Consider the following 26070-nt stretch of genomic DNA (forward strand, 5'->3'; position numbering starts at 1 on the left):
AATGTGTCAGTTTGCCAATGGGAATAGCCCATGAGCGGCAAAGCTAAAATGGGAGCAGGCTCCCTGGAGAACTGAGAAAAGTCATGCTGTCATTTTTCAGGGCTGGTAATTGGAACTCCATTAGGACAATCATTCTTCCACCTCACTAAACCTGTGCATGTATATGTGTACGTGTATGTGTATATATGTGTGTATGTGTGGTTGGGGAAAAACGGTTGGGGAAAAAAAGAGAGAGATTAAGAGAAAAGAAAAATGAAAGGTCAGTAAGGATGAGAAGAGAGACTAAAGAAGGAAACATTGGAAGAAACTGAAATGACAGCCAAACTTCTGATATCTGCCATTGTCCTTTGTGTACACCTCTGCTTCACTTGTGTACACAGAGTGGGAAATTCAGACCATCCTAGATTCAGTGATTAGAGCTAAACAAAATACTTTCAGCACACATCAGATGATCAAGAAAAGCATCCCAGCTTTACTCTGAAGTTGACTCTGCCCACATCTATAGCCAGCTTCTCTGCACTTGCCTTTCCTGTGTGTGAAATGGGAACATTGATATTAGCTACTGCATTGCCTCCCACGAATCCTTCTAAAGACAGTGTTTGTTTGAGTTCTTTGAAGAAAGCTTTTTATCCAATGCCAAGATTTGCCACATGAGTGGAGAAAGGAAAGCACAGTCTTCAAATTTTAACATTAACATGTTCTATTATGTAATAGAAAGCACAAAAGAAAAGTACATTTGTTCAGTTAGTTCACGTATTGCACCAATACTGAGCACCAGGACCACATTTCAGTGGGCCAGTCCTGCCCCTGGGACTTGCTGTGTCTGTAGCAGAATTAGGATTGTCCACCACACCACCACGCCAACAGCACAGAGTGGGTTCACAAGACAGCACCAGGCAGCGTTCTCTGTCTCTGCTGGGGATGGCTGTGACATTGTCACCCACATTGCTGTGTTCCAGATCTCTCTACTCCTCAAGGGCTACAGTTCAAGACGATCACAGAGACCACCGTGGAGGTGCAGTGGGAACCTTTCTCATTCTCCTTCGATGGGTGGGAGATCAGCTTCATTCCAAAGGTAACAGTCTGCTGTTAGCCTGCTAAACAGCCTGAGTTAGAGTATTCATAGCCTTAGCTTGGAATCTTGAGCAGCAAGGAAGGTACTACCCATTATCTCTCCCAAAGCCATTAAAGACACAAAAAGGCATTTTGTGAGTATCTGGGCCATAGAATACTTGTCTCACTCACAAAGACCTGAGGACCAACTGACAAGAGTGACCCCAGCATAGCACCTGTCCTTGGATGTGGAAAGGTTGTAGGGGGCAGCCTTCAGCTCCAGTTCTCTGCTGAGACAGTTCCAGGATTCAGAGAGTCATAATTCCAGTGAGTATGAAAAACAGACCCTCAAAAGACTGGGGCTTCTCTTTAGAACAAAGGAAAAGTCAAACAGAACCAGTTTCATGATCAGTTCACAGCTCATTTTTGCAGACAGACAACCAAAATTCAGCTTGTGTGACTTCAGTCTCTAAAGCATAGAGATATAACACAAAACATCTTGGTTTTATTGAATTATTCAAAATGAATTTGTAGCCTATTAGTGAAACAACACTTTTCCTAAACAAATTATTATTTAGGCCAGACATGGTGGCTTACAGCTGTATTTCCAGTTACACAGGAGGTGTAAATATGAGAATCGTGGCCCAAGCCAGTGTGAGCAAAAAGGTGAGACCCTTCTCAAAAAAGAACTAAAGCAAAAAAAAAACTAGGGGTATAGCTCAAGTGCTAGAGCCTAGCAAGTGTGAGTCTCTGAGTTCAAACCCTAGTATGACCAAAAAAATTTTACATTATTTAGTCTGTGAATTTAAAAGTATTTTTATATTCCTCTCAACTCTTCAAAGCAGTATTTTATTTTATTAATCCTGAAACTGGGGAGTTGGTACCAGTGAGAGGGAGCAGGATATAAGGAAAGGGTGTAGTGGAAATATTATTTACTCATTAATGAAAATGGAAAAATGAGACATGTTGAAACTATTCCAGAAATGGGAGGGAGGGGAGAGGATAAAAGAGAATGATGGAGTGGGTAAATTCAGCTATGACGTCTTGTAAGAACTTTTGTAAATGTCACAATGTACCCCCACTACAACTATAATAAGACAATAAATTTTTTTTAATCTTGAAACTGTTTCCAACTTGCCAGAACTGCCTGCCTAATTGTACTTTTCCAGAATTTGTTGACCCTACTGATACTAACTATAACTACCATTGATGGGGTATGAACTTCAGCTATCCTCCTTCCCTCTGTCTTCATTCTTCACCATGAAGGAGTATTTTTTCTGTCATTCATCAGACTTAATGATGAAGGATACATTTTTGGCTAACTAGACTATCATTTTACCATTCTCTTGCTCCAAAATTCTTAGAGCCATGGGCTGTTGGAGTTACAAAAGAGCTTCACGCTCTCAGATTATGACCCTTCATTTTACATTTACAGATTTGTTTAGTTTGTAGAGACCAAGCCTCAGATAACTTAAATAACATCTTATACCTACATGGTACCAGGCTTAAGACAAAGCCCTGAGTCTCAGTTGCTTATTCCAGGGCTCTGTTCACTAAACCTGAGTATCCCACCCTCTTATGTGGAAGTAGTCATGTCATAGCAAGCTAAATATACCTAAACAGCCTCTACAAAAACATGGCAGTATCTGTCTTATCTAAATTAGAATGGCCAACACAGAATGGCAGGCAACTGGGCTTAAAACAAAATACAGAGAATCATGTCATCAAGCTGCTCAGGCAGCAAAAAACAATTCAAGGATCTCCTGTTTTACATATAATATGCAAAACACCAAATAAGAGATGGGATTACAGGGACTCCAAAATCAAATACCTACATGGAATTACTGCTGTGTAGGTTTATCACACTGACTTATAAAAGTATGCGTATGAATGATGTATAGGATATAAAATGACATAGAGACCAAGAACAGAGAAGAAGGATAGTGCCACTAGAAGGGTCCTCTCGTATCCTCTGTTTCCAAAAACACACATGGAAGATGTATGATTGATAGGTAGGTAGACAGATGATAGGCTAGAAAGACTGATAATGGATCCTGGATCCAGCATCATTGAGTTGGCCTTTCTCATTTCTTCTTCCACTGATTTGTCTCCTCCTTCTCTCCTTTGCATTATTCTTCATTCCATGCTTCCTTTTTCTTTGCATTTCTTTGTTATTCCACTGAGTTTTAACTCATTTCAATGAAAGAAAAACAAGATACTGACAGATTTGCACCCAATATAACACCATGAGAAACTCCAAATATAGCAAAATAATATCTTTTGTTCATAGAAAAAAATCTGGTAATGTCTTAGTTTGAAATATGTAGTAGGTATATACAAAGATGTTTACACACATACACATACAACTATATTTTTCTAAATAACCCAGGACATACTACATATCACAATGCCAAAAAAAGTATAATATACTTTTATAACGTTATAGTTTAACGAACATTTAGTTTTTGGCAAGAGCCAATCCACCGCCTCATGACTAAATTTTATTGGCAAACTCAGAAAACTCAGGAGAGGCCAAGGAAATATTCTTGAAAATTGGTTCCTTTTAAGCTTGCTGGGAGTTGTTCCTGGCCCCAGATATGCAGCAGTCAGCACAAAGAGAATAGACACTCCCATTTTTAATTTCCAGATCACAGTGTTCCACACCTTTGTATTTCTCTCATCAGATTTCTCTCTGACTCTTGCTTTCTCTGCTTCTCCCCCCTATCTAGAACAATGAAGGAGGGGTGATTGCTCAGCTCCCCAGTGATGTTACATCCTTTAACCAGACGGGTCTAAAGCCTGGGGAAGAGTACATTGTCAACGTGGTGGCACTGAAGGAACAAGCTCGGAGCCCCCCCACCTCAGCCAGCGTCTCTACTGGTGAGTGACTCTGACCCTTTCCCCCAGGGCTGCCTATTAGGTCACTCAGGAAAAAGAATTGCAGAATTGCCCAAGGAGTGGAAAGGCAAAAGAGATGCCAGCATTCCCCCCCAGAGCTGAGATGATGGGTGGATACTCCTGGAGATGGACCACTATACCAGATGCTTCACTGATCAAACCCCTTATTGCTCATCCCTGCAGGCATAGACATCTGGGAATCTCAACTTTCTGTTGAGATTGCCAGTGTATATTTTCTGAACTTACTCATTAAGAAGCCTCATTTGTCAACTCCTAGTGTCATGATGTTTGGAACCAGTATGAGATTTGGAGAAAGTCAGCTAAACCTTCCCAAATCTCAATCTGTCTTAAAACAATGAGGCATGATACCTCCTTCATTGAGTCAATATGAGGATTAAATTAGATAAAGCACACAAAATGATTAGCATTGTATTGATAAGAGAGTTCTTAACACTTGGTATCTATACATATACTCAGAAAACATGCTGAGAAGTAAAGGCAGTGGGAGATAAACCATACAAAACCAGTAGGTAGAATTCAAGGTGATGACTTAAGGTGATCATTACTTCATCCCCACAGTTCATCTCATTCAAGATCATTGTATTTTCAAGACTGATCCATTACAGTGTCATATTTTGCCTGATTGTTTCCTTAGTTAACAAAAGATATTCAACTTCAGTGCTGTAATTAGCAACTGTGATACATATGTGTGTGCCCTCACCAAGAATTTCTCAAAAGTTAGAAATAGCATCTGACATTTTTTTTTTTTTGGTTCTCATTTAATTGATGGGAAAGCTAAGACTCAGAGGCTAAGCAACTTTGTCAGTAAGAAAAACTGAGACAGGTGAGTACAGTCTTGTTTTTCATAAACAGAAATTGATGCCCTAGAAAACCAGCCTTAAGTCCAGAACAAAAGATCAACTTGACCAGAAAAGGGAACCACAATACAATGTAATGAAATCATATTTATGGATCACTTTGGTACTTAGATCCAAACTACATAGCATCAGGTGCTGAGGCCTATTGTGGCATTAACTAATGCTCCATTCACTATGGGGATCCTAGGCTCAATGCTAGGATCAGGTGGATATCCGTTCCTTAATTATTTCTTTTCCCATGCAATTAACCAGGGTAGCTCTGTTTTGATCTGTTTTATATTTTTTATAGCCATTTAAGATTTTGTTCTTTAAAAAAAAGTTTCACTATAAAACCACTGTTCTAATCCAAATGAGTCTTAGAAGAAACCCCATGGCCCTAAAACTAAAGTGCTCCACAGGAACTTACAGAAGGCCAAGGACACAGCTCAGCTCCCCAAGGTTATGCTAGAACCTGAAGATTTAAAGTTGCATAACAAGCACTTCTGATATGAAATGTTTTGGGGCCCCATGATTGATGTTAAGAAAGCTAGAAAGAGAAGATGTTTCACGAGATGAGGTATACCATTTATAGTTAATTATTTTTCTTTCAAAGTATAAAGAGTACTTAGAGAAGGGAGTCAAATGCTATCTCAGTCTTATATTCATGCCATATTTTTATAAAATTTGCATTATTTTTTATTTGGAAATCCCTTAAGATTAAAATTAAAAGCTCCTAGAAATTCATGATAAAGCTAGGCAGATTTTTTTTTTTAGCTAAGAAAAAAAAGTCCAAATTAACATTTTGGCATCATGTACAAAATCATGGAAAAAAGAAAAACATGTATTCCAATTTACTTTTTGATAGAACTTGTTTAGAAATTAGGACCCAAACTGAAAGCAAGCTGATACTTCCTCAGTTGGAACAGGACATTACTACCAAGTGATCAACCAAAGGGCAGAATCCAAGAGTAGTGTCAAAAAAGATGGCTGGCTCCCAACTCTGTCTGCTGTTTTTAGGAAATGGTTGTTTAATTATTTCCTTCTGCTAAGGTCTGACCTACACCAACCCCCTCCTGAGAAGCTGAGTCCTCATCGGCACTCAGACTGGCTTCTTCCAGGCAGGCCATTTTATGAATGCAAATACAAGACTTCCTGCAGCTAGAGCCCTCTGTGCTACATAACACATTCTGCTATGGTCAACCCATTATGATTAGGGCTTTTTTGGATCTAAATAGTTGAAGGACAAAAGCCTTATGTGGTCATTTGCCTTTCCCTGAGGCCTTTTTGCTGTTTATTTTTCAAGAAGCTCAAGTTCACTTCCTCTTCCACCTCATGGATGAAGAGTCTCACCCATTCATTTCATTTACTCAACACTCATTAATGGAGTGTCTACTGTGTTTTAGGAATTACACTTCAACCACAGCTTGGAGGCCATTCACCCATCTCATAATTAAATTAAATGAAATAAAAAGACCCAGGTTATCTAAAACTGCTGAGTGCAGCATGCTGAAAAGAAACTGTTGCTCTGTTTCCTGCTAAATCACATGCCTACCTAAAATATGAAAAGCAGAACTTCTTTTTAATTCCAAACCAGGTGATTTTTCATTTTGGCTGGTGCTAGACCAAAAATCCTAAACCGCTTAATAGAAAACAGCCACAACTTAGGCTCAGAAAGAGGGTGAGGTACCCAGGAATGACTCACCTTTGAGTAGTTGAGGTACTCAAGGTTAGCCTGGGAGGCAGAGTAGAGAAGGTGGCTCATTATGAGTTGGTCAAAAAACAAGTCTTCAAGACTCTCAGGTAAAAAAGAAGGGTAGCTGAAGCAAAAGAAGATTTACAGGAAGACATAGCGTATGCCACGGGAATCGCAGGCCAGAAATGCACCTGGAGCTCAGAAAACACTTGAGTCACAAAATGGAACTTCAGTAATTGAGTTACTCTTTATATATTTCTAGAAGTTCCTATGGTCACTCATCTCTGCTTCTCTCTGCATAACTGCTCCGTCCTCCTTTCCCCTCTTCTCACCTCTTCAGTTCTCTTTCCCCTTCCCGGTTCTCCATCCCCTTTTCCTTCCCTCTCCTCCCCTCCCCCATTCCCTTCCCTTCCCTTTTCTCCTCTCCCCTCTCCTCTCTTCTTTCCTCTCCTCCTCCCTTACCCCCAAGTCAGATGCTTCCTATTTCTGCATTAATGTAGTGGTAAATGACCACAACAGCCCTGAGTGTACATGTCCAATACAAGCTAATCACAGAACCAGAGTTCCTGGTACAAGTTCAAGATTTTTAAAGACTTTTACTATGAATCACCCTCAGCCAGAGGGATGTAGTCACATAGAAAATGCAAACATAGAGGCTGGGCCCACTTTTTTTTAGCAGGTAATGAGTAATTCTCAAAGAAGGGCATATTATCCCTGCAGATATCTCATGAGGAGTTGAAAATACCATTTTCTATTCTCTTTATTTGGCTCTTTCCTTTTCTATTTGCCTTCTACGTTCCCTTATTCCCCCAGCCCAATATACTTTGGTATGAACAGTACACCAGTAAGTGCTGGTGCCAAGGATGGTGGGCCCTGTAAGAGACAGAGACCCACCAGTTTTTCCTGGCATCCCTCTCAGCTTCACAGTGTCAGAGGTCAATGCTCATGAAGGACAAGTGCTGGCGGGCCTCCTAAGCCCCCCCCCACCCCCCACCCCCCCCCCCCCCCCCCGGCTCAAAACAATGCTATACCAGTTGGAGAAAAATACCCCACAAGAGGCTGGGGCCCATTTTATTCAAAGGAGCACATTCCCAGGTGTGTTTCATGTTCACACATGCAAATGTCTGTTGGGTTTGGTCCCATCTTAGCAGCTGGGTTGGCTGGATCTGGACAGGGACAACTTCTGAATACTCACCATGACTCCTTTGGCAACCAAGTTGGAATCTCAGATGTTTAGACAGTGTGGTCATCTCATAAATCTTTCCTTGGGGCTCCGTAAAGGTAAGAGCTGGGCAAGAGGCACACACCCAAAGCTCCACCTTCAGGTCTCTGCCCTAGTCCCTCCAGAAAGTAGTAGGTCTGAGTCTCTCAAGCCAGTAAGTGCCCTTCCCTCTCCCACACTGGCAAATGCAGACTGAAGGGCACAACTGTGTTCCTGTGTCAATTCTCTATTGCCAAAGTACATGTCCTCTGGGAAGCTACTTCCTCTTACAGTGTCTCACTTCCTCCAGCTGCACAATGGGGTGATCACAGCCATCCTCTTTGACTGAGGATGTATGAAAAAAAGGAGAGAGTTGATGCCAAAGGTTTATTTTTCAATTAACTCTATGTTCTATTTGATCCTTCTTATGCAGTCATTGACGGGCCCACACAGATCCTGGTTCGAGATGTCTCTGACACCGTGGCCTTTGTGGAGTGGATCCCACCTCGAGCCAAAGTTGACTTCATTCTCTTGAAATATGGCTTGGTGGGTGGGGAAGGTGGGAAGACAACGTTCCGGCTACAGCCTCCCTTGAGCCAATACTCAGTACAGGCCCTGAGGCCGGGCTCCCGCTATGAGGTGTCGGTCAGCGCTGTCCGAGGGACTAATGAGAGTGATGCCACAGCTACCCAATTTACAACAGGTGAGGTTGAGGTGGGGAAGAGGAAGGGAGGAGAGAGAGGGGCTGAGCTAACTGGTGGTGTCGTCCTGGCAAGAGGAGTGCGAAAAGAGTGAGATGATGTGTGCCTACACTTCAAAAAAGAAGTGTTGTAGCGGCCTTCTGCTGCAGTCCACTCTACAGTACAAAGGAAAAGCAGTGCGCTGTCATAAGGAGAGCTAGGTTCTCATCCTAGCACTGCTAGCCAGATCTGTGACTTAATATAAGTCTCTTCCTTCTATGAGTCTCAGGTTTCCCATTTGTAAAATGACAACTTTGTCTTGAAGACATTTCAGCATCCATGCTGCTAGCCCAATTTTGTGAGAGTTCAGGGAAGTTATCGTTTGCTGGAAACTGTTGTAGGAACTCTCTAACTCGGTAATGATTACACTACCATGACAGCACGCCTGGGCATTGGACAAAGCCCCACCTGTACAGTTAGAAGCTGACCTTCTGACTGAGGTTCCGTGACTCATCCTGCCACAAAGGCTAATGGGAGGCCTGATTCCCACCCACAGGAAGCTGAGTGAAGCTCCATGAATGCTTCCTGCCCTGTTGTGATGACCACTGACACCCTTCCCAACAGCTTCTTCTTCAGACGGCATCACTAACAGTCAGGAAAGGTGGAGCTCTGGGTGACTTACTCCTTGACTCTCTCAGTGTCCATCTGTCTAGCCAGCTAGTGGTAAGCAGGATAGTCACCATCCAAAGCACAGGCTTCCTGGCACCCTCGTGGGCTAGCCAGGGCCTGAGATTGGGTCTCTGTTTAATCTAGATTGTCAGTTTAGGCTTCTTTGTCTTGGGAAAGTCACATGTCATGGAAAGTCTCTGCCAATTCCCCGTTGCCCCAGGGATCAAAGAAATCTGATAATATCTGTCAGATCTAAGAACCAGCAGTTTCTGACAGAATAAAGTAGAAGAAACACTAATTCATATGCTCTTCCTTATGTCGTAGTATAAGATCCCGCTATGGAATGAAGTGAGTCCAGGGTCTTCAAGGAAGCTCAAGTACCCCTGCTCCATCCATGTTTTGAGCTATTGATAAATAAGGCAAAAAGTAAGATGGATGGAAAAATATCCCCTCAGCTGGAGCATGTGGTTTAATGTCACAGCCAGATGGATCTGCAAATTGAACAGCCACAGTGCTCCTGGGGTAGTCTGCCCATATAGCACAACTGGGGAACTACTCATGTTAGGACTTAGAGCATGGTGGAATGTGACTAGGGTCAGATCCCTGGGGCAACTGTCCCATGAGAACATGGGACAGCCCAAGCCCTGCTGAAAAACTCACCATTTAGGCAAGTCCATCTTGCCCTGCAAAAGAGAGAAACCAGGAATCATGATGGGCTCCTCTCACACAGAAGTTTCCCTCTTCAAAGCAATCAAATGTAGGCACTGGTGGGCTTCAGAAGGCAGGATTTTATTCTTCAAGAGACCCTTTAAAGTTTTCTCTCCAACCCTGTGCAGACTCCACTCCCTCACCTAGTGGGTGGGGTTTTTCACTAAACATATCTTGAAATCCCTAAAGACTGAGTGTGCTCCTTGGAAAAAGGGACCAAATTCTGCCCATTTCTCTTGCCTTCTCTCTTACTCAACCAAACCAATGCTCGGTTCACAGCAGCACATGAGGAGGGATCTCATGATATCCCTTCTTGTTTTGAACATTCAAGGCCAGCCGTCCTCCTACCCTCAACCCCCACACAGAACACCACTTGCTCAGGGTGGTATTATCTGTTATGGGCCAAAATCCTGTGTTCTTTTCTTAATTTCCAGAGAGTTTGTGTTTGAAAAGTGGTTTCTTTGTGCTCTACTCTGATAAGGAGTTTGAAGAGGCAAAAACAGAGAAGGGGGCTCTCAAGTGGCTTGATGAAAAACAAGTTCTTGATGTTCAGGTTGACAAGATGGAAGCAGGATTGGCTGGTGGCCCAGGAAAATTCCAATCAAAACAATTACATTCCGTCTCCTCTTTGCTCCCCCTGAGTTTCAGTTGGCTGCTGTGTGATTCTCTGTTTCTGGTTGCCTGGTGGATTTGCAGCTGTTGGGGTGGCTGCCTTCTCAAAGCAGCCTCTGCCTACTTCTCAGACCCACTCCTCTCTACTCCCTGAGGGGAACAGGAGAGTTGGGATGAGAAGAAGCAAACAGCTTTGCAGACAGACTCTCAAAGCCCAGGGTTGGCAGGTGCTGGTTGAATAATGAAAGGATACCCAGACCCTCACAGTAGGGCCTTCACTCATTTCAGAACTCAGCTTAAATTCAAATTAACCAAAGTGCTTTTCCAGGTGATGGCTTTGACACTAGGAGTGCACTAATTGCACAGGCAATTAAAACAAAGATTTGCTTCCTGCATGGTGAGTGAGATGTTTGCCTGAGTCTTAGAGCCATGCTGAAAGGGAAAGAACCCTGATGGAAGCCCATCAACGCCAGTGATTGGAGCAAAACCAGTTGAGGAAACCAGTGAGCCAATCTCCAAGTCCCTCCCCACCTAAGCCACCTCATGGGGGGCTCCTAGGCCCAGTTCTGTCCTCTGAAAGTCTTCTCTGAGCATAACTCTCAAGGCACAGAACTCAGCCACCAGATCATTTAATCTGAGCACCCATATCTCTCTTTCATGCTGTTAGGGATTGAGTTGTGTCCTTTAAAACGGTGTTGAAACCCTAATCCTCAGTATATATGAATGAATTTGGAAATAGGATCTTTGCAGATAGGCAACTTGAGATGAGCTCATTAGAGTAGACCCTAAACCAGTATGACTGTGTCTATACACAGAGTCAGGTGTACACACAAGGAATGACACATGAACATTAAGGCAGAGGTACAAGTAAGAAATGCCAAAGACAGCCAGCAAGTCATTAGAGGCTAAGAGAAAGGCATGCCACAGACTCACATTCCCTCCTCAGAAGGACAACCCCCTACTGACGCCTGGATCTCAGACTTCTGAATAATGCTTTCTAATGAGACATGCAGGTTGGGGTATCACATATGCCAGCCCCAGGAGACAAATATGAACACCCAGGCTCCCATGGTCCAAGCCCTCCCTGCTTGGCAGTGACTCCACTCCAGGACTCTCCAGGCAGTTCCTGCACAAATTCAAGACTGGATGCAGACAGCAGAAGAGCTTCCTGCTCTTGGAAAGTCAGCTGTCCTCATGATAGCTGTTTTCTTCCCCTCACCACCTCACCCCAAGCAACCTCAAAGCCCACAGCTAAAAAATTTAGTAAGACTTTAGTGAAGCCTTTTAGGTAGCTAACAAAACAGAACAGATAGCACACATTCAGTTACTTAATGTGTAATTATTGAATATCTGCTGGGTGTCAATCTCTTAAACTATAAAAAAAAACTAGATCTGGATTTACATGAGTGACATTCTAGTGGGGAAAACTGGACAATGAAAAGAAACATAATTTCAATCAGGAGTACTACCACAGGAAGTGAATAGATGAAATAGAGGGAGGCTCCATTGGATGGGGTAGCTTGGAAAGGTTTTTTTTAGGAAGCAACATTTTAACTAAGACCTATATGACCTAAGAAGTCATGTGAGGATCTGGAGGAAAGTATTCTAGGCAAACTCACCAGCCAGTGCAAAGGCCCTGAGATAGGAGTTAGCTTGATGTGTTTCAAGAGGAGAAAAAAGGCAGTGCAATGGAGCCCAATGAATAAAAATAGAAGTATGGCAAAGTAATGGCTATGATGAGGAGTCTATAATAAGTAAGCAGAAGAACCATTTGATTTAACCTATGTCTTAGAGACTAGATGTGCCCATTTCCAGAGTTCACAGTCCCAATTCCCTCCACAGAGCCCCAACGAGCCATCTGTTTTTACCTCACCTCTAATCTGACAACATGTTGCAGAGACCAGCTCAGTTCTCACTTTAGTGGCGCCTTCTGCTGCCTGGCCCTCCTAGAGGCCAAGCTTCAAGACCCAGACAGAGCAAGTAGTTTCACCTCACCCCAGTTCTGAGACTCACCTTGCAAGTCCTCATTCTAGAAATGACCTCTTATAGGATTATTGACATTAGAAGTATTAGTTCCTCTAGAGAAAACACTGCCTCTTTCCACCAGGTATGGGCCCTGTGTCCAAAACACCAGAATCCACTGGCACAGATTCTACTCTGTGTTCTTATAAAAAGGTGGGGAGAGTTGTTTGTTTTTGTTTTTATTTGTGAAGTGGTGGTAGAGACCTGCGTACAAGCATGAGGCCCTGAATTTAAACCCCAGTACCACAAAAAAAAAAAAGAAGTAGGTACAAGTCTCAACCTTAACCCTAACCCTAACCCTGACCCTAACCTTAACCAATTTCTTTCACTCCAGTTCTATTCAGTCCACCATGAAGCCCCAGACCAGGCTCTTTCCCCAGCCTCTCCTTATGTGTGAGATTCAGGGTTGGGCTATCAGACAGTTCCCCCAACAAGCCTCTGTACCCCCAAGCTCCCCTCAGCATATAACCACTAAGAAATAACACACAACACGTCCAAATGCACAGTATCTGGCATACTAACGTACATAGAGAAGCAATATTTCTCAGAAAAATAGCCTGCAGAGACATAAATCTGCTGAAAACTTCCCCCAATTTACATCACTAAACAGAACACTTCTCACTCACAGCCTCTGCTTTCAGATTGATTCACAGCCCTCTGCTCTTCATAAGAACAACTGGGCCACACTTGCCTGGCATTGGCAAATTGCAACAGTCCACTCTAGGTTTCTCACAGCAAATGGCTGGTCCACTCCAAAGTAAAATTCAACTCTCAAAGACAGAAACTATTCAAAACTTTTTTAAAGTGGCAATTTTTCAGGACAGCACCTTATTATACTGCAAATTGTTTATGGTATTCCTCCCCAAAGGAGTCTTCTGGGGGAGAGAAGCAAGCATATTTTTGGAACTCAGCAAGAACTTCATAGGCAACATCAAGCCAGTCTGGGAACCGGACACCTATTTTTGCAGTAGGCACCATGTTACACATCTCACCTGCATTGTTTAATTTGTACAACAACCTAGACTATCAGTATTATTTGTCCCTTTTACAGAGACTGCCATCAAGTCCTTGAAGGTTGAAAGACTTGCCCATGGTCCCATTACCATGTCAGAGCTGGGGCTCAAACTGAGGCCAGACTGCAAAGCCCATATTCTTTCTACTATGTCTCATCCTCTAAATCTTAATTTTCCAACCTGCGAACCTTTCAGCTAAGTATATACAAGGAAACTCAGGGAAATACAACCTGCAATCAGGTTGTATTAGAACTCAAATCTACTATTGCTCTATCCTATTTTAAGCACTTGGGTGTCACTCTTGATTTTCTCCTACTGGGGTTTCCCTCACTTTGTTTTTAAGCTTTGATATTAACTGGTTCGTTTCTAGTTTCTAGAACACCATTGGCACTCTTGGATGGTCATGGGGGAAGCATATAGAGCATTGATGTCCAACTCCTAAGTAAAACCCTCTGACCTTCCCAAGGAATTTGTCATAGCAGACCAAAAAGCTAAGGGGGAGCCATGGGGCTCACTAAAATGTGAAGCAAGGGGTCAGACAATACAGGTTCTCACTACAAAGATTTTTAAAATTCAAAATACACCACAAATATACATTATTGTGAGTGATGGTGATTCTGTCTAATTTTAGAAATTGATGCCCCCAAGAATTTGCGAGTTGGTTCCCGCACAGCAACCAGCCTTGATCTTGAGTGGGATAACAGCGAGGCAGAGGCTCAGGAGTATAAGCTTGTGTACAGCACACTGGCCGGTGAGCAATACCACGAAGTGCTGGTCCCCAAGGGCATCGGTCCAACCACCAGGGCCACTCTCACAGGTGAGTACGACTATCTCATGGGAGCATGATGTTTGCTGAGTCTACACCATCACAGCTCTCTCTCTCTCTCCAACTCAATTAGCCCACACAAATCCTATTGATTTAATCTGTTAAGTGTATATCAAATATGTCTATCAGTTGGCAATGTACTGCTATCACCTAGTCTGTTACTCTCCTCTCTTCCCTCAACCACTGTTAGAACCTGCACGTATTTTCTTCAGCTCTGTCTTACCCATTCTTCACCTCATCAAAATGAGGCAATCACTTCAAGAACATTTCTAATTATGCCATCACATTATGCATACATTCTAGGGACTTCCATTCCTCTCAGGTCAACAGCTCAGCCCTGCCTGGTTTTCTCTTCTCCCCAAGGCCCACCTCCTCCTCATCTCTGGTGTTCTCCATGCTCCTAGCCCACAGGTCCACTTCCATAGGCTCCTCAGACATGCTTCCCCTCCTGTCCTAAGGTGCTGTCCTCACTTAGTTCACTCTACTTTCCCTTTCAGTGTCCAGTTCACACCGCTTTGTAAGGAGCAAGATCAGATCACCCTGTCACCCTCACCTCTGCACTTTTTATTCCCTGACACACATGGGTATGACCATCTGTAGGCCCAAAGTTCCATGAAAGCTGAACCCTGTCTATTTTTGGTCATCCTTGAACCCCGCCCCCCCCCAGGGCCCAGCCATGTCTCCTACACACTGGATCCTCTATTGATATTTCTTGAGCAAATGAATGAATGATTGAATGTGAATGGCATAATTTTACTATGACTGGGGTATGGACTGCAAGAGGCCTTATATACCCTATAAAGAGCTTGATTTATTCTAGAAAGTAGTGGAGAGCAGTGGGGATTTTATTTTTAATATATGCTTTGAGATAGGGTCTCACTAAATATTCAAAGCTGGCCTTGAACTTGAAATTCTCCTACCTAAGCCTCCCAAGTGCCACCACTACCAGGGAGAGATTTGAAATAAGTCAAACTGATGACTAGGTGTGGAGAAAGGAGGGCAAGGGCAGGGGCAGGGAGGTGGCTCGGAGGCTGTTGCTGGAGTCAAAGGAAAGAGGATGTTGTATGGATTGAGGTGGTGCCCAAGGTCAGCATGACACCTGGCTGGGGAATAATTCCTGTTCCCTGGTAGTGTGGGGCCTAGTCAGTGGTCTTCCTGTGCTACTCAGTATATGCCTCCAAGAAAACCTACCTGAGGGACCTCTCAAAAGGGTAGATACCTGCAAATGCAAAGCGAGACTTCCAGATGAAGGAGATGTGTGCAAAGCATTCATGGACCAGGGGTTGCCCATGTGCTCACAGAGAATTTTTTCCAAATTGTATTTTTTTATTATTATTGTTGTGCTGGGGGCACATTGTGACATTTACAAAAGTTCTTACACTATATTATAGTTGAATTTACTCCCCTCCATCATTCTCCTTTATTCTCCTTCCCCTCATTCCTGGAATAGTTTCAGAAGGTTTCATTTTTCCATTTTTACACGAGTGCATATTTCCACCATATTCACCCTCTTACACCCTTTCCCCATGTCCTTCCCCCGTCCCACTCGTGCCATGTCCCCAGGCAAAATCTGTTTTCCCCTCTTGTTCTCCATTTCTGTAAAAAAAAAAAATAGACATCTCTGCTTGTTTAAGATAGCTAGATATGTGACATTTCCATATATGTATGTATTATAACCTGGATAGGTTCATCTCTTCTAGTTTTCTCCTTTTTACCTTAGTCCCCTTCTTATGGGGATTTAACTGGCTTAGAAATCCTATATGTATTCTTGTATAGAAAGTGCATCAACCATATTCACCTTCTTAACTTCCTTCTTTTGTCATCCCTCTTTCATAGGTGACCTCCCCTTAGCATGACCTGTTTTTCATAGTATTGTTTGTATTTGTGTCAGGCCTGTATTTCACATATGAGAGAAAACATGCAACCTGTGGCTATCTGAACCTGACTAACTACACTTAAAATAATTTTCCCTAGTTCCATCCATTTACCTGCAAATGACAAAATTTCATTCTTCTTTATGGCTGAATAAAATTCCATTGTATATAAATGCCACATTTTCTTAATCTATTCATCAATAGTGAGATATCTTGGTTGTTTTCCATAGCTTAACTATTGTGAATAATACTCACAGAAACTAACTTGTACCTTGGCTTCTTGCAAAAGCATTTGCCATTTTACTGGGAAAGGGACGCAGAGTACAGTGTATGTACAGTAAACAAGAGCAGTATAATCTAAGCTGTTTTTCTCCAAGCTGAAATCCCAAACCTCCTTGCCAAATTAAGCCAGTTAAAGTCAATATTAAAAATGCCTTTTCCAGACAGACACACTGCTGAAAACACAGCAAGGAGATGGGAAGATATGCTGACCAAGCAGGTTAACAGGACTGAATTAGACATAGAAGGGTCAGAACAGCTGGCATACAGCCCTGCAGAGAGCTGGAGACATTCACAAAAATTAAGCTAAACAAAATCATACAGGAATGATACAGGAGGAAACAGCCCATCCCTGCTTATGGCCACAGGGAGTGGCTGCATTGACAATTAGCAGTTTTAGAAAAATGATGTCTAGTTGTTTGGATGGAGGCTATGTTATAAAATCATAGAGAACCCAGTCATGTCCTGGTTATTATTTCCCACTATTGGAAAGAAAAAAAGAATAAGACTCTACATTCGTTGATTATCTATCTTTCTCCAGGCACCTTCACATAATTGTAGCATATTTAATCTTCACAATACCCTTACGAGGTAGATACTGTTATAATCCCGACTTTATGGGTGAAGAAACTGAAGCTCAAGAAGAGTTCCCAGTTTACAAAGCTAGCAAGGGCATAACTATGACTCAAAGCCACTTCTGAGTCCCAGTCCAAAAGCTCCCCTTCCCTGGCTGCTTCCACTAAAGAAGAGAGACCCCAAATTTAAATGCCACAGACCTATAAGGGATGGGGAAATTATTACTGAATAGTGGGCTTAGATAGATTGATATTTTCTGTTACAGTTGAGCTTGTATATTTCTCATAATTATCCCAGGGAGCTTACTGCCAGGGAAATTTATAAAGGCAAATAACTACCTGATTTGAGAAGGAATTGTAGACATGTTAAGGAAATCAAGTACAGTGCACTAGTATGCCAAGATGTTAGTTACAAGGACTGTTTGCCTCTTGCTACAGTACATAGGGAGAAAGAAAGGAGCATGAAGGAGAGAAGGGAAAAGGGAGTTTGGTTGCAACTCTAAATAGCTGTACTGTCTCCTCAACTTCCCCACCTGAATCTTACGAAGGAAACTTTTTCTGCCACCAAAGCTTTCATAGGACCCAGGGAACCCCAGTGTTATTTGAAGGCTGTGCTGTCTGTGAAATATGCGCAGAGTCCAGCCTTTGGGCTTGGATCCAGTCTCACCACTTCCTGTGTGAGTTGGGGTAACTGACCACCTTTATAAGCCTGTTTCTTCATCTATATAGGGGAGACTGACATGACTCCCCTCATAGTATCATCATGAGGCTTTAAAGAAGTTCAAGGTAATGCTGCGAACATAGAGGGTTGCTCAGTAGGTGGACCATAATGGGAATGCAGAGGTCTGTGAGCTGATGGTTGGTTTAGGATGACCTTCTGCAATCAGCATGGCACCCAAAGTCTATGTGGGGACCACAGTATAGGCATTACTGGAGAGATGTTAGAGGCCCCTTTCCCAGACCTGCTGAGTCACAGCCTGCATTTCAGAGCCCGGAGAAATTCATGAGCACACTCATTGGTGAAAAGCACTCATTTATAGCATGGCTTTTGATATCAACTCAGTCAGGTTTAAGATGTACAGCTTCATGAATGTGCATCTTTAAGCAAATTTCTCAAATTCCCTGTGCTAGTCCATTGGAGTTTTTTTATCATTACTCATCTCTGCAAGGTTCTGACCTGGGTCCATGGCAGCCCAGTCTTCCCCTGGCTCACATTCAGGTCCATTTTATTCCCACAGTTCACCTCTACCCTAAAACATGGGTGCCACCTGATTTACTATTCTTTGCAGAACCCCTGTAAACTCTGAGGCCACCATTGAAATCCAGGCCCTTCTTGACTCTGGAGGTTCTGAGTCATTTAGAGGGCTTGGAGCAAGCACACTCCTTCCTATCCCCTCCAAAACCCTGCTCTTTGCAACACAGAGCCCAGGCCAGCTTCTAAAATGCCATAGATTTAATAAATAAAATGAAGTAAATCAGGTGAAAAAAATAATAAAATAAAATACCATAGATTTCTCCCATTATTCTCTATAAGTAATGCCCAGAGAATTCCCTCTCAACTATAAATTTGTTTCTTAACAACAGACACAGTGACATTTTTTTCCCTGCTCTGATAGCTTCTGTGTCCTTTATGACAAGTCTTTTTTAGGCTCAGCCTCTTAGATTGGGTCATGTCTGCTTTGCTGTGTAACATACTTGGAGTCCCCAAGGGGTTCCTGAGTGCTACACAGCTTACAGGCTCAACAAGACCCCTCCAAGGTAGAACCTAGCACCATGCAACAGGCACAGGCAGCCCCATTGTGTTTTCTGACAATGAGCCATATGAAAGACTACTGGTAGAAGGAGCAGGGGAGCAAGGGACAGAAGGAAGGAGGCTCTGGGTCCCCAACTGTAATGTGATCAAAGAAATGGCCTCTCTGCCTGGGACTAAAGCGAGTTGTAAACTCCACTCTGGCCACTGTGTCAGAAAGGCTACTGTGGCACAGTATTGTACCAGGAGAACAGAAGTATATGCTCTCTCTCTCTCTTAAACTGGACAGAGGCCACATTGAGGATCCCTATGACCAGGAAGCTAGATGAAAGGAGCTTGTTGGTATGGTGCATGCAACCAGGAAGCCACCTCCCTGCACCCTGTACCTCTAGCTTCAGTTAACAGGCTGCTGATCAGGAAAAATACCAACCAACGGGGCTTAAGAAACCCAGGACCTACAGACATTACAATATGAGCATAGGACTGCAAGAAAACAAAGACTTACAGCCAGCCACACAGCCACTCACACACACATACATACTCACATGACCACACAAATACACACGTGTACATATGTACTCACATTCACACAACCACACATTCATATGCCCACTCAAACACACACTCACATGTATACATATACACTTACATACCACACAAGTATACACACAACATGTGTACACAGACAAACACACATACACACAAACACGCAATTGGGGTCTCCAAGCATGTCCCAATCAGGGCCTTGAAGGCCTCTGCTTGCTGGGGACATAGGACAGGAACCACCTACCTCCACGCCCATTTCCTTCTCAGGATCAAGATGGGGTCTACTGGTGGGAAGGTGAGCTCCTCAAAGTGCATAGACAGGTGATGTTCGTCCCAGGAGGATTCTCCATGAAGAAATCCAACACTCCAGGAGTCCAGATGGCAACTCAGTGCTGACCAAGGAACTTGATGTCCACTTAACCCTATCTATCCTCCCCTGACATGCCAGTGCACTAAAGCCAAACCCAGAGTCAGGCCTGCCACACCCTACAGGCTCTTCTGAAGAGGAGGGGGCCAAGTGCCAGGCCTGGGGGCCTGGGCAGATTGTGCTCAGCCTTCTTTGGGCAAAGTCACAGTGACTCCAAGTGGTTACTTTGGTAAGGCATCCTCTAAGAGAATGTCACCTGTAAGGGGGCAGGAAGGTAGGGAGTGGGCTACAGAGACTCAAGCAGAAGAAGGGCAGGGCAGGGCTGGTGCATAAGGGTGTCTATCTCTTACTTGTGAGAAGTCTTGAAAACAAGAACCAGGAGAAAAGTCAGGTGGAAATGTCTCAACTCTGCTTTGGCTTCTTCAGCAAAGAGCACTTGTTTGCAATGAAGACCTAGAAGTGGAGTGTTCCTGTAGGACGGGGGCTGATGAGCTGTTCTTCACTAATTTCACAAGAAAGCTCCACCAGAGGATGCTCCTCAGTGTTATTATATATTTTTTAAAATATGGGCTTATAATCAGGATGGAGTTGACTGCTTCCCTTGAAATCACCCAAAAAAAGCAGAGAGATGTCCTCAAAAGCCTGATCCATTCAGGAAAACCTAAAGAAGCATCTTCTCTTGTTCAAGATGAGGGTGGGTGCCTTGGAGCTCAGTTCTCCATTTAACTCAAGAGCAGATTCTTACCTGTCTAGTGTGATTTCAAGAGCTCTCGGAAGAGCCTCTGTCTCCAAATATTTCTCCTTATATGAGACTGCAGGCCTTCAAATTCCACCAGTGGAAGATTTCCCTTTGGCTAGACCTTTATTAGGTCCTGGTTTTGATGAATAATTTTCGCTGTTCTGCCTCAGCATGAACTGTTCAAATTAAGATAGTGACTGCAAGCTCTGTGGGGACAGGGCCCTGGGTTTTTCACATCCTATGATGGCAGGTATCCCCATCCAATGCACTGGGGCCAATCAAACCTCTATCCCAAGTTGGTAGACTTGAGCTTTCTGAACACTTGTAGATGAGCCCAGAGATTCAGAGATGGGAAGGATCCATATTTCTTCATGTTCACCTGAATGCAACCAAGCCTACAGACAACAAGGGTCTTATTTGTGTTTTTGCTGGTAAAAGACAACAATTACAGTTTCTTGAGCCTCTTTCTGTGCACCATTTTCCCCGCTAGCAGTAGCAAGCATGAAAACCTGTTGAAACTATTCCAGGAATTGGGGAGAGGAGTGGAGGGGAAATAGGGGAGAATAATGGAGTGGGTAAATTCAACTATGATACATTGTAAAAACTTTTGTAGATGTCAAAATGTACCCCTAGTACAACAATAATGAAAAATAAAAATGTTTAAAATTTTTTTTAAAAGAATAGCTTTCCTAAACAGGGAGGTGAATCATTCTGCCTTTATCATCACAGTCTTTGCAGTGCAAGTGAATTTTCTCATTCTCATTGCTCTATAGCCCTAATTAACCTATTACTGCTAACCATACCCTATTTCAATCACCAGAGAATTCCATTTTCCCTTCCCTCTACCTATCTTAATCTCAGCTACCTTTCAAGATCCAACTTAAATTCCTTCTCTCAGCTCATGCTGATTCCATGCCTCTTTGAAGCTGCTTTTAGCAGCCCACAGTGTCATAGTAAATCCCTCCTAAATCTCAGTTCACTTACTTCAGTCCCCAGTGCCAACCTGTAAGACTCTTAGGGACAGGGACCAGAAAGAGCAAGGGACTTGGGTTCTAAACCAAGCTTTATCTTATATTAGCTTTGTGATCTTGGTCAAGGCATAAAACTTCTCTGAAGCTCTCTTTGCTTTGCCCCCAGAGTGCCAGGGGAATTAAATAAGATAACATTCATTAATCTCTAAGAATCTAGAGATTCTCTTCACCATTAGACACTCAAAAATTCTTTGTTCTTAGCCTGGTGTGATAGCTCAAACCTATAATCCCAGCTACTTAGGAAGCAGAGATTGGGAGGATCATGGTTCGAGGTCAACCTAGGCAAAAAGACCCCATCTCATCAATTAAAAGCTAAATGTGGTAGTATGCACCTGTTATCCCAGCTACATGGACAGAGTAAATTGGAGGATCATGATCCAGGCTGACCCAAGCAAAAACATGAGACCTTATCCCAAAAAATAACTAAAGAAAAAAGGGGTGGGGTATGTCTGCCTAGCAAGTGTGAGGCCCTGAGTTCAAACTCCAGAACCACTAAAAATAAATTCTTTATTTTACACTCCTTCTATCTGCCCACTCTTTCTTCTTCATTATTCTTCTAAATTACCTATTGCATGTAGCTCAATGCTTGGCATATTATCAGTATTCAATAAATAATCTACTTTTTCAGTACAAATTCCTTTTGATCCTTCAAAGGGCACGGGTGATGTCTGTTCCATTCAACTGGTGTCCACAGTCTTGTGCCTGACATAAAGGAGGCCCTGAATAATATTTGTTGAGTGGATGAGCTATTTGCTTTAGGGATTCAGAGAAAGAGTACAGGAAAGTGCCAACCTCCAAGATGAACAAAGGAAGTTCTATAAGGGATGGAGAATGGTGGCTTCCTATGGGACACTCTTTCTGTTAAGAAAGGAAACAGAGTGTTTTTATGCTACCTTTTGCAGGAGCTGGATGAAAAAATAGAGGGAGCATTTATAGAGAGCAATAGGGTCTTTAAAGCGAGAAATCCCTAAAAGTACTCAGAGTCTGATAGAGAAATGCACTAGATACACCTCGGATACACATTCTCTTCTGCAGTAGAGTTGCATTTTACTTGCTGGAAAAGAACAACAATTCACTTGTAGCACAGGAAGAAAGCTGTTGAAAATCAAAGGCAAGCAGCAGGCACAGACCTATAAGCGAGTCCCACTTCTCCATCCCCTAGACAGAAAACCTGGGAAGAGAGCACTTTAAATTCTGCTCTGCCATTTTCTGGGAGAAGATGATTCTATCATAAATTATTAAATATTGCATTTAAGCCTCATAAATAAGAAACTCTGATGGAAACGGTACATGTTAGATCCGTTCAGCAACTATAATTTCTGTCTGACTCCCTCGATCTGTCACCCTTCATCTACGTTGGAGAATTTCTACTTCATTATAGGCAATTGAAGGTCTCAATCAGTTGCCTGAGAAAAGTATTTTATGTCCCAAAGGTAATCTAATTTCTCCAACCAAGGATGTACCCAGGACTCACTGAGCATATTGACAGAGATAAATATGTGCTTTGAACAGATCTGGGGGCGTTGCAGTCTCACTCGATCTAGAGATGGGTACTCAGCCCAGCCATGGTGAGCTCCTTACTAACACCTGTTGGCATTGATTTCCATCACAGCCAACAAGCTAAGCCTTAGCAAACTCATAACAGGTATACCTGCCTGGGGCACTTTTTTATAGCTGATGAGACCACACACACACACACACACACACAAGGACTCAAAAGTCCAAAACCTGATATTATTCCCATGCTACAGAAACTAAGGCCCAAAATAACTACAGTTCCACATGTGGAAGTTGGAAGAGCTTGAATATAAAATGTAGTAGATCAGACTTCAAAAAGTGTCAAATTTCAAACTCCACCTGCACTCATGTTGACACTGTAGAAAAAGAAGGAAGTAAGAGGGAAGGAATGGAGCTGGTTTGGGAAGGGAAAAAGAGGGCTGATTCTCATCCTACCCAGCCAGGGCTTGGGGCTGCATTCCTTCAAGGGAAGCTGACCAGTAAGACCAGGTAGGTTCTGCCCTATTCCCACACAGGGATATTTATTGTGTGACCTCTACAAAAGCTATGGGGTGGAGTGAAAACTTCTGCTCACCATTCAGCATTCCCCTGATCTGAACCAAGCCATAGGCTATATGGCTAAGGGAAGGTTGCTCAAAGCATTTCCTATCAAAATCATTTCTATTACCTCAGAGAAGTCACAGCTACCCTGGGGAACCAGTAAGGCAGGGATGGGGGGTGGGGGGGTGGATAATTCCTGGTCCTCCTAAAGGCTTTGAACCCTGAGGGCAGAAGTCTGGAAGTCATCTCTAACTGGTCATAGACATTCTCCATGCCTCAGTTTCTTTTTATAAAAAGATGACATACTGAGTTAAATATAGTGTTCTCTCAAAAATTCATGTCCACCCAGAACCTACAGAAATTACCTTATTTGGAAATAGTCTTTGGCGATATAATCAAGTTAAATTGACATTTTAGGGTGGTCCCTAATCCAGTGTGACTTGTATCCTTACAAGAAGATGAGACAAAGACACACAGAATGCATCAGGACAATAGAGAAAGAGACTGTAGTGATGCAGATGCAAGCCAAGGAATACCAAGACCTGCAAGTAACCCATCAAGGGCCAGGAAGAAGCAAAGAAGGATTCTTGCACACACACTGAACCATCAAAGGGAATATGACCCTGCTGATACCTTGCTTTCATTCTTCTAGCCTGCAGAACTGTGAGAGAATAAATTTCTCTTGCTTTAAGCCACAGTTTGCAATAACTTACAACAATAGCCATGGGAAACTAACAGAGATGAAGAAAAGATTACCCATCCAAACTTTCTGAGGAGGTTGTAACAAGACCCCAAAACACATTCAATTTTGAAAAGCACAAGTGTTATATAAATTCAGGATAACATTACAAAATAGTTCATGGTTCTGGGGAGTCCACACAAGGCTTCATAAAGAGCTTACCAGAAGAACTGATGATTAGAGACCCTCTGGGATGATAATTTGATTTTGTTTCATTTTTCTGCAATCTTACTTTTAATAAATGAGGATGAGTATGATGTCAGTTGTGGTAGATGTAATAATGGTCCATATTCCAAAGATGTCCATATTCCAATCCCTAGTACCTGTGAATGTTACCTTACATGGCAAAAGAAACTTTGCTGGCATGATAAAAGACCTTGAAATGGGGAAATTACCCTATTTGAATTATCCTATTTGAGTGGGTCAATATAATCACAAGGGTCCTTATAAGATGGATGCAGGGAGGTAAGAGTCAGAGTATGTGTGGTGATGGAAGCCAAGCTCAGAGAAACAGATTTGATAATGCTACGCTGCTGGTTTTGAAGATGGTGTTAGAGTCTGTGAGCCAAGGAAAGTAGGTAGCCTCTACAAGCTGAAAAATACAAAAAAAGAGATTCCCCCAGCAAGAGTGCAACCCTGACAAGCCATTTTGGAATTCAGACCTCGTGGATTATAAAATCATAAATTTGTATTGTTGTAGGCCACTACATTCTGGTGATTTGTCACAGCAGCAATAGGAAATTAATACACCAATCAAACCAGTTGGTCTCAAAATGAATGTAACAAGAGAGGGACAGACTCCAGAGAACTCTGAAAATTCTGAGAACCTGTCATGATCTTTTGTAATCAACACCAAAAGGATTTTCCGGGAGGCATGTGCCCTTTAGTTGAATAATTTTGCATTTCCTCCATCCTCTCAGTGTCCACAAGAAAGAGGTCATCCTAAAAGGGGATCCATAGCTTTAAATTCCCTGGGCCTGAATTACTGATGTTGGGGGGGTGTTCTCAATAACTGAGCTTCTGCATGCCACTACACTAAAGGCCTGACTATCCCACATTCAAAGGAAAGTCCAGTCACTCTGGCTCTCTAGAAGGAACCTAGCTCCTATATATATGAAGGACAGCATGGCTCTCATATACTCAAGAAATGCTTTAAAAGCCCACATCAACACTGTCCCTCTCAATTACACACACTTCTCCCAACTCATAGCTTAAACAAGAAACCCCCTACCCGATCTGGCCAACCTGAGACTCCATATACAAAGGGAGAGCTTCCATATGTGAGCAAAATTCTAAAGATCACTGACAAGGGCAGATTTGCTGCCTTTCTAAGACCAGCAGTAAGCAGGAAACTGTGTACTGGCCAGTTCATCCTATTGACTTCATACAGATTTCCTAAGTAGTGATATTGGGATTTCCTAATAGTTAAATTAGGAGCAGGCTCAAAGAGAACTAAACAGAAGTCTAAACTCATTTTCTTCCCTCCTTTCAGCCTCCCCAACCCTGACATACACACAGAATAATGTTTGTCTCTGCGTCTACTGATAGATTTGGTACCTGGCACTGAGTATGGAGTTGGAATATCTGCTGTCATGAACTCACAACAAAGTGTGCCAGCCACCATGAATGCCAGGACTGGTGAGTAGGAGGATGGTTAACAGGTGACCAGGTTAGCCTGTAAGCCTGAGCATCCACAGAGGCTTGTTCTGCCAGGATCAGTCAGAAGTCACTGCCCCCAGTGGACAGGGCCCTGGTGTTAACTCAGCCCATTGACAACAGTCACCTTATGCCTGTCCTCTGACATCCGACATGCAGGATAGAGTCCCATTCTCCTCCACATAGATCTGTGCTGGTCCCCCAGACCTGAAGGGTTGCCCAAG

General features: G+C 42.9%; 1 protein-coding gene across 3 annotated transcripts in view; it reads left to right on the forward strand.

Annotated features, from left to right (window-relative positions):
- Positions 1-26070, forward strand: part of Tnr (tenascin R) — a 400720-nt gene that overhangs the window by 325704 nt on the left and 48946 nt on the right. For all 3 annotated transcript variants that reach the window (XM_074047403.1, XM_074047404.1, XM_074047405.1), the window contains 5 exons: positions 960-1075; positions 3783-3933; positions 8136-8405; positions 14038-14223; positions 25739-25828. In XM_074047403.1, the coding sequence (XP_073903504.1) occupies positions 960-1075; positions 3783-3933; positions 8136-8405; positions 14038-14223; positions 25739-25828 (813 nt within the window). The remainder of the gene's footprint in view (positions 1-959; positions 1076-3782; positions 3934-8135; positions 8406-14037; positions 14224-25738; positions 25829-26070) is intronic.

This window comes from Castor canadensis, chromosome 11 (genome assembly GCF_047511655.1).
Source record: "Castor canadensis chromosome 11, mCasCan1.hap1v2, whole genome shotgun sequence".
NCBI lineage: Eukaryota > Metazoa > Chordata > Mammalia > Rodentia > Castoridae > Castor > Castor canadensis.